The sequence below is a fragment of the Crinia signifera genome, chromosome 3 (genome assembly GCF_055691185.1).
Source record: "Crinia signifera chromosome 3, ASM5569118v1, whole genome shotgun sequence".
Classification (NCBI taxonomy): domain Eukaryota; kingdom Metazoa; phylum Chordata; class Amphibia; order Anura; family Myobatrachidae; genus Crinia; species Crinia signifera.
The window spans coordinates 168,828,389-168,842,102 of NC_139219.1; the positions used below are offsets into that span (position 1 = coordinate 168,828,389).

At 44.3% G+C, this 13,714-nt stretch overlaps 1 protein-coding gene across 3 annotated transcripts in view; it reads left to right on the forward strand.

Annotated features, from left to right (window-relative positions):
- AK9 (adenylate kinase 9) overlaps positions 1–13,714 on the forward strand; it is a 119,793-nt gene that overhangs the window by 59,475 nt on the left and 46,604 nt on the right. For all 3 annotated transcript variants that reach the window (XM_083176912.1, XM_083176910.1, XM_083176911.1), the window contains exons 26-27: positions 10,142–10,361; positions 12,672–12,734. In XM_083176912.1, the coding sequence (XP_083033038.1) occupies positions 10,142–10,361; positions 12,672–12,734 (283 nt within the window). The remainder of the gene's footprint in view (positions 1–10,141; positions 10,362–12,671; positions 12,735–13,714) is intronic.

The following is a 13,714-nucleotide window of genomic DNA, read 5'->3' on the forward strand; positions in this document are numbered from 1 at the left end:
TTGATTATATATTAATTGATGTTCATTTATTGATTAATAATTTTAGGTCGGTGTTACGAATTTCGGGTGTAAACCCACAGCCGGGACTGCTGTTTAGAACAGCCACAGCGGAACCCTATTCTGCCTCTGTTGACCCCCAAAGAGAGGTGACCGGTTTCCGCAGATACTAGGCTTCGCCTGTAGCCGCCACGTTTGAAAGGGCGAGTTAAGCCCGCCCAAGCTCCGGTGCAGCCAGGTGTTATGAGGTGACAGAAAACCGGGGACCCCCTAAGGGTACAGCCAAAAGGAGAACTAACTAAGAGACCTAACTGAAAATTAAGAAAAGGCAACTTGCCAGAAACTGGCTAACGCAGCTAATGCGCCAGCGACCTAGTCGCCAAACACCAGCGACAGCGTCGCATACACAAGGATAAATTACACCACACCAAAAAGCACACTACACACTGAACAAACAACACGGAAGGCCTGAGACCTTCTTGATGGGAAAAGAACCCCAACAAGACACGGCGGAACCCCGAAATAACCTCTGACCCCTCCAGAGGTAAAGAACGCAAAGAGATCTTGCTCAGGAGAGCAACCAGAAGATAAGTAATAAAACAGACTCCCCAAAGGGGAACTTACGGCACCAGGGAGGACTGCCACAGATCCTCCAGGACCGACCCCAGGAACAGGCTGGGAACAGGACTGGGAACAGGTCAGGAACAGGTCAGGAACAGGTCAGGAACAGGCTGGGAACCGACCAAAACCAGTAGCAAGCAAGGGGGGCAGGTGAAGGCTAGCAAGACGCTATCACCGGCGTGGACATGAAGGACAGCCTCCCTTAAAAGGGTAGTCCTGTCCAATCAAGAGGCAGGATGCCTGCCCAGCCTCCCATTATGTCTCCCCCCGGCGTGCTGCTCCGTTGCCAGGTTGCCGTGGCAACCGCCGGGCAGAGGAAGTGACGCTGAGCGCCACTCTCCTGCGTCCTCGCTGCCCGGCAGCTACGGGAGCCGCACGCTGCTGCCGCGCCCGACAGCTACCTCCCCCGGCGTCCTTGGTTGCTAAGCAACCAGCCCTAGCGACGCCGGAGAAGGAGGAGTGCACGGCCGGGAGCTGCTGCAGCCCCGGACCTTGCCGTGCACGTCCTCCGCGTGCAACAGTACCCCCCCCTTGAGGAGGGGTTGACAAACCCCTAGACCCGGGCTTGTGTGGAAAGTCCTGAAAGAATTTTCCCTTGAGTCTCGGGGCATGTAAATCTCTGTCAGAGACCCAGGATCTCTCCTCTGGTCCATATCCCTTCCAGTGGACAAGGAAACGAAGTGAGCCACGGGAAATCTTGGAATCCAGAATCCTCTCTACTAGAAACTCGGGTTGCCCATGGATCTCCACTGGAGGTCTGCCTTGAACCATCTTTCGAGGGAATTTCCTCGAAGAAATCACTGGTTTAAGGAGAGAGGAGTGAAATGTATTCGCAATTTTGAGAGACCTGGGAATTTGTAAGCGAAAGGCTACTGGGTTAACCTTTTTTATGATGAAGAATGGCCCAATGAATCTGGGACCAAACTTAGACGAAGGTTGCCGAAGTTTAATGTTACGAGTCGACAACCAGACTTTGTCACCCACCCTGAAATTACAAGGCCTCCTTGACCGATCTGAAAAGACTTTTTCACGAAAAGCAGCCTTTTTGAGGGCCAAATGCACCTCCCTCCAGATGACCCTTAAGCGAGAGGTTGATGAAGATGCCACCACTGGCCCTTCCGGACCAAGTGCATTGGCCTTGGGATGAAATCCGTAGACGGCAAAGAACGGTGACACCTTGGTAGATGAATGGTAAGAATTGTTGTAGGCAAACTCGGCAATGGGCAAAAAATCTGACCAATCATTCTGTGCCTTGGAAACAAAAATACGCAAGTACTGCTTCAGGGACTGGTTAAGCCGTTCTGTTTGACCATTAGACTGAGGATGGTAGGCAGAGGTCAAACTGAGCTTAATTTTCAGGGCGGCACAAAAGAGTCTCCAAAACCGTGCAATGAACTGAGGACCCCGGTCAGACACAATATCCTTGGGTAACCCATGGAGTCTAAAGATGTGTTGAAGAAAAATTTTGGCCAACTCCTTGGCCGACGGCAACTGTGGCAGAGGCACAAAATGAGCCATCTTACTAAAACGGTCTATAACGACCCAAATTACCTGAAAGCCAGAGGACACCGGCAGGTCGACCACAAAGTCCATGGCAATATGGGACCATGGCCTCGACGGTATGGCTAAGGGCAAAAGTAGACCAGTGGGCAGAGACCTTGGGGCTTTGTGCCTAGCACAGTCTGGGCATGAAGAGACAAACTCTCTAGTGTCCTTAGAGATGTCAGGCCACCAGACACTACGGGAGAGAAGTTTTAACGTCTTCTCCACTCCAGGATGCCCTGCAATCCTGCTGTCATGAAACTCCGAAAACACCTTCCTTCTTAAGGGTTGCGGAACATAGAGACGACCGGTAGGCACTTGACTAGGAGCCTGATTCTGCACTGGACGGAGAAGCTCTTCCAAGGTCTGGGTGAGACCAGAATGTATGACTGAGGCAGGAAGAATGGGTTCCACAGGTAACTTCACCTCCTGTTTGGGAAGAAAGCAACGGGAAAGTGCATCTGCCCTGACGTTCTTTGACCCCGGCCTGAAGGAAATCAGAAAATTGAACCGGGTGAAAAATAGAGCCCAGCGGGCCTGCCGGGCATTCAGGCGTTTCGCTGACTCAATGTACTGTAAATTTTTGTGGTCAGTTACCACCAACACTTGATGGCGGGCCCCCTCCAGCCAGTGCCTCCATTCCTCGAAGGCCCATTTGATGGCAAGCAACTCCCGGTTGCCGACATCATAATTAACCTCCGCCGAGGAAAATTTCCTGGACATGTAGGCACAGGGGAATAAACACAAGGAAACAGGATCCTTCTGGGACAAGACAGCCCCTGCCCCTACCTCCGAGGCATCTACCTCAACGATAAAGGGCAGCTCAGGATCAGGGTGTCTAAGGATGGGCGCGGAAACAAAGGCCTGTTTGAGTGTTACAAATGCTTGTTCCGCCTGTGGTGACCAACTAGAGGGGTCAGCCCCTTTCTTAGTAAGAGCCACTATGGGCGCCACCAGGTCAGAAAATGAACGAATGAAGCGTCTATAATAATTGGCAAAGCCTAGAAATCTCTGAATGGCTTTCAGATTTGTAGGCTGCACCCAATCCAGAACGGCCTGCAGTTTCTTTGGTTCCATATAAAACCCTTCTGGCGAGATTATGTATCCTAAAAAAGATACCTTAGAAACCTCGAATTCGCATTTCTCTGGTTTGGCGAAAAGATTGTTTTCGCGGAGTTTCTGGAGAATCTGACGAACCTGGAGGCGATGCTCTTCTAGGTTCTCAGAAAAAATCAAAATGTCGTCTAAGTAGACAACCGCGAATCTTCCCAGGAATTCTCTCAATACATCATTTATAAAGTCCTGAAAAACTGCAGGCGCATTAGACAGACCAAATGGCATCACGAGGTATTCGTAATGCCCGGTTTGCGTACTAAAGGCCGTCTTCCACTCATCCCCAGATTTTATGCGGATGAGATTATAGGCCCCTCTGAGATCGATTTTGGAAAATACTTTGGCCGAGCGGAGCTGATCGAACAGCACGGAAATCAACGGTAAAGGATAGGTATTTTTTATAGTAATCTTGTTGAGAGCTCGGAAGTCAATGCACGGTCTGAGTGACCCATCTTTTTTAGAAACAAAGAAAAAACCAGCACTAAGAGGGGACTTGGATGGTCTAATAAACCCCTTTGCCAGGCTTTCTTGCACATAGTCCTGCATAGCCTTGGTCTCGGGGCCAGAGAGTGAATACAGTCGGGCTTTAGGGAGTGGTGCACCAGGAACTAACTCAATGGCACAGTCGTAAGGACGATGGGGTGGCAATACCTCGGCCTTACCCTTTGAAAACACATCCGCATAATCTGAGAAGCTGGGTGGTATGCTTTCTACCGAAACGGCGGCTAACACTACGGGGTTGAGGATACAATGCCCCGAGCACCAAGAACTCCAGCGAGTTATCTCGCCCGACTGCCAATCAATGGACGGATTATGGTTATGCAACCAAGGATGACCCAAAACTAAAGTAACGGCTGTGCAGGAAGTTAGGTAAAAGGAAATATTTTCTGAATGAAAGATACCAATTTGTAACCGTAATGGTGGAGTCTGGTGAGTAATCACCCCAGTAGAAAGAGGACTACCATCCAGACCTCGTAACGCAATGACGTTGTCAAGAGGAATTTGAGGAACACCAATCTCTTTGGCAAAAGAAGTGTCCAAAAAATTCCCTGCAGCCCCACTATCAATGAAGGCCGAAAGAGAGGTCTCAGTACCATTATAATGAAGCCTAGCCGGGACTAATACCGCATTACGAGAGGAGATCTGCTGCAGACCAAAGTGAACCTCCCCACCATTCACTTGGTCCGAGCATTTCCCGACCGATTGGGACAGTTGCGCAGCACATGGCCTTTGCTACTGCAGTAAAGACAAAGACCCCCACTTATCCTGCGGGCCCTCTCTTCCGGAGAGATTCTGAACACTCCGACTTGCATGGGTTCATCCACCTCCTCAGGGGGAGTGTAGACGCAGGTGGTAGGTCTAAAGGAGGAACCCCTCTCCGATCTCCGTTCCTGGAGACGCCTGTCAATCTTAATAGCCAATTCCATCAATTTATCAAGGGTTTCCGGCACCGGATATTGAATAAGGCTATCCTTAATGGCCTCGGATAACCCAAGTCTGAATTGGCTCCGTAAGGCTGAGTCGTTCCACCCACAGTCGTTTGACCATCGGCGAAACTCTGTGCAGTATCCCTCCACAGGATCTCTACCTTGTTTTAAGGCGCGCAAATGACTCTCCGCAGATGCTTCCCTATCGGGATCGTCGTACAACAGTCCAAGTGACTTAAAAAAGGCATCTACCGTAAGGAGCGCGGGGTCGTCTGGTTTCAAGCCAAAAGCCCAGGTTTGAGGATCTCCTTGTAACAAGGAAATGATCCACCCCACTTGCTGGGCCTCAGACCCTGATGATCTAGGTTTTAACTGAAAGTATAATTTACAACTCTCCCTGAAATTAAAGAAATCTTTGCGTCTTCCGGAAAACCGGTCTGGGAGATTCATCTTAGGTTCAGGAAGCATCGCAGCCGCTCCCCGAGCAACATCTTCCTGTGACTTGACCCGCAGAGATAAATCCTGAACCATTTGAGTAAGGTTCTGGAGCTGGTTGGCGAATGCCTGAGCGGGACTGGTAGGAGACGGGTTCATATTTAACTGCAGAAGTACACCAAAAATCCAGCAAACTGAAAGCAATCACAGGTACCCAGGAAAAGAAGAAAAATAATCCCCTACTCCTAAATCCTGTGACAAAAAAAAAATTATTTTTTTTTTTTTTTTTTTTTTTTTATGAGGCCGGTGATAATGTTACGAATTTCGGGTGTAAACCCACAGCCGGGACTGCTGTTTAGAACAGCCACAGCGGAACCCTATTCTGCCTCTGTTGACCCCCAAAGAGAGGTGACCGGTTTCCGCAGATACTAGGCTTCGCCTGTAGCCGCCACGTTTGAAAGGGCGAGTTAAGCCCGCCCAAGCTCCGGTGCAGCCAGGTGTTATGAGGTGACAGAAAACCGGGGACCCCCTAAGGGTACAGCCAAAAGGAGAACTAACTAAGAGACCTAACTGAAAATTAAGAAAAGGCAACTTGCCAGAAACTGGCTAACGCAGCTAATGCGCCAGCGACCTAGTCGCCAAACACCAGCGACAGCGTCGCATACACAAGGATAAATTACACCACACCAAAAAGCACACTACACACTGAACAAACAACACGGAAGGCCTGAGACCGTCTTGATGGGAAAAGAACCCCAACAAGACACGGCGGAACCCCGAAATAACCTCTGACCCCTCCAGAGGTAAAGAACGCAAAGAGATCTTGCTCAGGAGAGCAACCAGAAGATAAGTAATAAAACAGACTCCCCAAAGGGGAACTTACGGCACCAGGGAGGACTGCCACAGATCCTCCAGGACCGACCCCAGGAACAGGCTGGGAACAGGACTGGGAACAGGTCAGGAACAGGTCAGGAACAGGTCAGGAACAGGCTGGGAACCGACCAAAACCAGTAGCAAGCAAGGGGGGCAGGTGAAGGCTAGCAAGACGCTATCACCGGCGTGGACATGAAGGACAGCCTCCCTTAAAAGGGTAGTCCTGTCCAATCAAGAGGCAGGATGCCTGCCCAGCCTCCCATTATGTCTCCCCCCGGCGTGCTGCTCCGTTGCCAGGTTGCCGTGGCAACCGCCGGGCAGAGGAAGTGACGCTGAGCGCCACTCTCCTGCGTCCTCGCTGCCCGGCAGCTACGGGAGCCGCACGCTGCTGCCGCGCCCGACAGCTACCTCCCCCGGCGTCCTTGGTTGCTAAGCAACCAGCCCTAGCGACGCCGGAGAAGGAGGAGTGCACGGCCGGGAGCTGCTGCAGCCCCGGACCTTGCCGTGCACGTCCTCCGCGTGCAACAGTCGGCCAGAATTTACTTGTCGTTAGGTACTGCTGCTCTAATTGGGATTGCTCAAAGTCCCAGGCAGAGAGAAGAAAACATGAAAAAATAGAGCTGGGCACCCAACTGGAGTATATGGAAGCAGTTTAATAATATTACACAAATACAATATAGAAATAAAAAAAAAATAATAAAAAAAAAACACAGAATGTAAAAAAGAGGGAATATACAACCGGTTGTATTAATTAGAATCCAGTCCTGGTAGTGTCGATTAGTATCAGGTTAGTACTGTTAAAAGCATATTATTACTGACAGTCACTGTGCATTCCCGGATTTTGATGTCATTATTAGAAACGTAGTATATTGCAGTATTTGTTAGTATTTCAATGAAGTTTTAATAATAACTTTTTACGTCTGGCCAGACAATTAGTGGTACCTTACAGATGACCTTGTGCTGCTATGTCCTGTCCTCCCAGTTGATGGCGCTGATTAGTCGAATTTTCAACTTTATCCGGAGTATGTTTCTCAGGAAAGCTGGTCACAGTGTAAGCAGAGGTACCAGTCCTCTTAAGTGTATTGCCGGTGGACTTGTGCTCTAACGCGTTTCCCCGCCTTTTGTAATGATCAGCGGCTTCCTCACAGAGTCTGCAAGTGGCAAGAAGAGCATACTGCTCTGTTAGTGGTATAAATAGCGTGTACACCATTAGTGCTTCCAATCGCGGCTAATGCCGTTTACGCACTTCCGGTATTGCGTTCCACCGAAAATATGCGTTCCAATGATGTCACTTCCGTCTTCCAGTGTATGCACATTGTATTAAGTGCTCTCCATGGAGATCCCGGCGTTTCAACATGGTCATGTGGCTCAGATTCATATGCGGCCGGCGGACATTTTTATTGTGGGAATTATGCTTCACATGCCCTTATTCTTATTTCAAATTTTGACGGCAGTATGTATTTCTTTTTTGGCTGTGACTTATTAAGTAGCCGGGTATGGATAGGCAGAGCAATAGCCAAAAAGGGGAAGTTTTGTCTATAGTCCCTTGACTGGATTTTCTTAAAAAAATACGGAGACACCAGGTATGCTTATATAGATAAGCATAAGGATATTATAAAATTACAAATATTTTACAGAGTGATAATTTTAATATTTCAAATGCTTAAATCATATAATAAAACCACAAAACAGCAATATATAAACAATCAGTAATATCAACACTAGTAGGCAGCTCTTTTCGCCTTTAATTTAAATATTTTTGATATATTACTATACATTTATTTTTCGTTGTTTGTTTTTCATATTTTTCATATTTTATCTTTTAAGAAGAATATTAGGTCTATATCTTAGGGTAATCAGTTATAAATAGTTCCTAGGGATAAATTTCGAAACCTGTAGGTTTCAGGGCATCTATACCTCTATATTTATTTAGGGTGTCCAGGGAATTTGCGCACCTGTACAATTCTACCCATTGAAACGGTCATGCAGTGGTAGACCGTGGATTAAAAGTGAACATGTAAATATCTATATAGATATGCATAATAATGGAAAATAAAAACAAGAGAAAGTAAGGTAAAAAGTTAAAGTAGAAAATAACGGGCACCCGTACAGGACACCCTAAATAAATATAGAGGTATAGATGCCCTGAAACCTACAGGTTTCGAAATTTATCCCTAGGAACTATTTATAACTGATTACCCTAAGATATAGACCTAATATTCTTCTTAAAAGATAAAATATGAAAAATATGAAAAACAAACAACGAAAAATAAATGTATAGTAATATATCAAAAATATTTAAATTAAAGGCGAAAAGAGCTGCCTACTAGTGTTGATATTACTGATTGTTTATATATTGCTGTTTTGTGGTTTTATTATATGATTTAAGCATTTGAAATATTAAAATTATCACTCTGTAAAATATTTGTAATTTTATAATATCCTTATGCTTATCTATATAAGCATACCTGGTGTCTCCGTATTTTTTTAAGAAAATCCAGTCAAGGGACTATAGACAAAACTTCCCCTTTTTGGCTATTGCTCTGCCTATCCAAACCCGGCTACTTAATAAGTCACAGCCAAAAAAGAAATACATACTGCCGTCAAAATTTGAAATAAGAATTGGGGCATGTGAAGCATAATTCCCACAATAAAAATGTCCGCCGGCCGCATATGATTCTGAGCCACATGACCATGTTGAAACGCTGGGATCTCCATGGAGAGCACTTAATACAATGTGCATACACTGGAAGACGGAAGTGACATCATTGGAACGCATAATTCCGGTGGAACGCAATACCGGAAGTGCGTAAACGGCATTAGCCGCGATTGGAAGCACTAATGGTGTACACGCTATTTATACCACTAACAGAGCAGTATGTTCTTCTTGCCACTTGCAGACTCTCTGAGGAAGCCGCTGATCATTACAAAAGGCGGGGAAACGCGTTAGAGCACAAGTCCACCGGCAATACACTTAAGAGGACTGGTACCTCTGCTTACACTGTGACCAGCTTTCCTGAGAAACATACTCCGGATAAAGTTGAAAATTCGGCTAATCAGCGCCATCAACTGGGAGGACAGGACATAGCAGCACAAGGTCATCTGTAAGGTACCACTAATTGTCTGGCCAGACGTAAAAAGTTATTATTAAAACTTCATTGAAATACTAACAAATACTGCAATATACTACGTTTCTAATAATGACATCAAAATCCGAGAATGCACAGTGACTGTCAGTAATAATATGCTTTTAACAGTAGCGATATATGTAGATAGTACGCACACACTGCATGATCTGCTGAAAATCAATGACAATATCATTAGATTGACCTGCATGCATGACCAAACTGAAGAAGCGATGAACAACTGATGGGGGTGCGGGATAGTGCATACACACTGGACAATGTTACTGATTTGTTGTTCCAATCCATCAGAAAACAACCAATAATTAAAAAAAATCATCTAGTGTTTACCCAACTTAAAGCCCCCATACACTACTGCAGCTACTGCAACAAGTCACAGCCAATACCCCTTGAGCCACCAGGGAGCTTCCCGGGTGGCAGGATCACATGCGATACATTGTACGTGGTCCTTTTGCATGTGATATATTGCATACAATCCCATCCTTCGGTTGTTGGAGGTCAAACGTGCAAGCAGATCCAATCTCTGACTCCGATCCTCCGATTCTCACGGAACCACGCATCGGATCAGATTTCAAAAACCTGCTATTTGGCCACTTTTTACCCAATTTCAGTTTAAATCTGGTAAAAAGTGTCCAAATCAGACAAGTTTTTGCCCAGCTTTAGATATGTATCTTGCTAGATGAGTCAGTGGCATTTGGCTTTCATATAAGTAGATCAATTCAGTATCTGATGATATTCAGTATATTTCCATAAAGATGTTAGACATAATTGCAGCTGCTGTTAGGGGGCCCCCCTACAAGTTGTGCGCACAGCTTCAGTAAATGCTTGTGTTGTATGGTCGGCTGCTTAGGTGGTGTGTAACAAGCCAACCAATATGCCCACACAGTCACTTTTCCTGTACTGTATTCCAGCTCTATACATCTTCTTACTAAAATTCTTCAAATAAATGAAAGCTAGGATATAGTCATTCTTCTTATTTATATATTACAGCTCCCTTGGATTTGTAATAGATGGCTTCCCCAATACAGTGGAGGAAGTCCAATACATAGGAGATTGTGGCCTTTTCCCTGACATTGCCGTCTTGCTTGAAGCAGAGGAGAGTGACATTTGTGATCGACTGCTGCCACCTCGGTTAGCTAAGTGGCAAGAACGAAAAAGAAAAAAGGAAGAACGTGAACAAAAAATTAGAGATATGAAGAAAAGCATAAGGGTAATGTATTAGGGTAATTACATTATGTGTAAAGGAAATCTTGCCTCTATTTGCAAGTTACTGTATTTCTCCATATTTGTTCAGCAAATAGTTTGGCTGCCAGTCACTAAGCATAAGAATTAAGATTTCCTTATATATCTCTGTTCTCTAATATATGAGAGAGCTGTAATGTTCTTGAAGGTAACATTAAATACAAGCTATGCATTTAATGATCGAGCAGAAATGGGTATGGGTCATTAGGCCCCGGTGCTCGCAAAAAAAAGTCAGTTCGCCCTGACTTTTATTTGCGAAGCCAGGAGAAATCATTCGATGGTTGGCGACCATCTAATGATTTCTCCTACACTGGAGATATGTGAGGGTATGTGTCTTCGTTACACATCCCCTTGCATGTAAACGAGGGGATGCGGCAGCAGGGGGAGGGCCTTCGGACGGGCCGCATCTCTAGTGCTCGGTAAGCTGTGATCTTCTCCGTTTACTGAGCTAACCAGAATCCACAGTACACATGTGGTGCGGTGTTCTGATGGGTGTTATTGAGGTGTGAATGCCTGTCGCTCCTGACTTTCTGAGTGCAGGGGACCTCTTCCTGTGGAGCCCCGCTACAGCCCCATGACAAATAATCGGTTGCTATTGAGATGCGTACCCTTGTCACTGCCAATTTGCCAAGAAGCAGTGCATGGGACTTCTCTATTTTTTTAAACAGGATAATTTTTCACTAGTGACCTTTTTCTCAGGAACATCAAATGAATATCTAACACTATAAGAATAAATTATACTTAAATCGAGAAAATAGTAAACAGACTGGGTTGCTCTTTAAACAAGGTAGCATTATTGCCTTTCCTTTGTTTTAGTTTAGCCTTTAAGGTATTTCGTAATCATTGTTAAGTTTGAAAACAAATAAGCACCGACAGGAACGAGTAGCCGTATGGTTCATGCTACTTGATCCCGCTTCTTTTTCATATATGGATGACAACACTGAAACCAAAGAGAAATAGAGATTCCATAGCGTCATACTGCGATAAGTATGGCATATAATGTTAATAAATACATAAGTAAAACCAATGCTTGTACCCCTAAATGTGGTCTACTGGTGTACAGTAAGTAGAATTTGCAGCTCAGTGAGATGGATCATGTCCTGGAGTACTTCAGAAACAAACTTCTTGTGCATCTCTTCCTCGCATGTGCATGGTAAAATAAAAGAAAGAGGCCTCTGATAGTGTAAAATCTTTTTAATGAAGACCTGGTAAAAACATCCAATAGTTGGAGAAATAGTATGGACTCTCAACCTTTTGTTCGGTCCTCTAAAGCTCAGAGAGATGTAAGACACCAGACGTCTCCAGCCAAAGTCCTGTGGTGATGTTGGTCCAAAACGTCCCCTGTGATGTTGTTCCTCCTTGCAAGCAAGTTGGAAAAGCTTCACAGGGGACATTTTTTGAGTGTGGTCATCCATATATGAAAAAGCAGCGAGATCAAGATGCATAAACCATATTGAGCGCCTACTTTTTCCTGTCGGTGATAATTTGTTTTTGATTGTGTTAAAGTGTGGGTGACACTGATACCAGTAGTTACAAGCGGGCAGCCTTTGTCTCATCCTTTCTGCCCATTGTTAAGTCTGGCTGTCAAATTTAATTTCATGACTGGTAGTAATGTGGGGCAGATTTTTTCTAAATAATACTTTGTTTAGAAAACTAATAAGAGCAGAGCCGTCTTAGTGCATGGGTTACCCGGGTAGCTGCCCTAGGGCCCCACAATTCTAGGGGCCTTCGAGCAGGGGTTTGCTGGTGCCTCTGGAGTCTCTTGTGAGGCTAATAGAGATTGCTCCGCAGCTGCATTGGTTGTGTATTACAAAAACTCAGAGCTGCTGGGGAACATTCTCTACCAGCCTGCAGTCAAAACAGTAAATGGCTGTAGGCCTGATAATAGTTGGATGGCTAAAAGCAATGGTTTTAATATAAGCTACAAAGAGTCATAGTTTACCTTTAGAATAGCTGCTTGGCTTTACCTATTTGAATTCATTATGGTTAGACATACAGCAGGATGAATTATGTTTAGACATACAGTAGAAGTATTTTTCTATGAAACAGCTGGAAGAATCCAAAATGTAATGTACAGTACTTAGTATGTAATTTTAAATTATGCAGTTTTACCATGTGTTTATTTTGTGAATTGCCATATGCTGTCTTATGAAATATGTTTACTGTAAAACTATTTGAAGCCTATTTTGTGATCTAGCCTTTAATTTTAGCTATAACATAATTACTCTTCATAGCTCCAAGTTGATTAACTGGGAATTGTTCTAATGATTTATCTCAGGACAAACAGATTGCCAAGAGACGAGAAGAACTATTAGCGGAACAAAAAATAGATGAGAAAATGGTGAGATGTTTGATTACTATCACTATACAGATGTGTATATATCTTTTATTTGAAGAAATGTTCAATCAAATTAACTACTAGATGTATGTTTATAGTGACATCTGGAAAGTATTCACAGCACTTTTCCACATTTTGTTATGTTACAGTTTTATTCCAAAACGGAACACATTCATTTTTACCCTCACATTACCCCATAATGACAACGTGAGAAAAAGTTTTGGGAAATTTTTACAAATTAAAAAAAGAAAATAGAAATTACTATGTCATTATGGGGTATTGTGTGTAGAATTTTGAGGGAAAGGCTGTAACATAACAAAATGGAAGCACTATGAATGTCCTGTATAAGGAATTATTTTGAAATTAACTAATTAAGAAGGAAAAGTGTTGTCCACACATGACAAACAATGGATTAGAGTTTATCTAAATCTTAAGAAATAAAACAATCAAAAGAGCAGTCCTTGGCCATTGGAAACTTAATGAGATGAGATGTTCCCACTGTAGAGCTATCCAGCAGTAGGTACATAGGTTATGTTTAGATTGGTTCCTGCGCACTGATCCCTATTGTTCAGGGCTAGCTGCTCCACTTGCCGAGAGACCGGCCCGGTCAGTTTGGAGTGGAGGTACATAGTGCATTTCACCTCTTGTCCAGACATTCTCAGAAGGTGTTACTATGAATGCTTATTTAGTGCCTTTGATGTGCACTTTTTTCATATTTTTATGGTACACACATACAGTACAAAATATTTGGGTTTAATAAATATAATTTATAATCATATTTATATGGTACTATAGAGGTCCACTCTGTGTTATCATAGATAGATAGATAGATAGATAGATAGATAGATAGATAGATAGATAGATAGATAGATAGAGACAGACAATATGGGATAAAGTAACTGTAGATATGTCTGTTTTTGTCCATAATTCAAAGGTACAGTCCACGCAGCAGTACAGTGGTACAGTATGCTCCTATTAGAAAG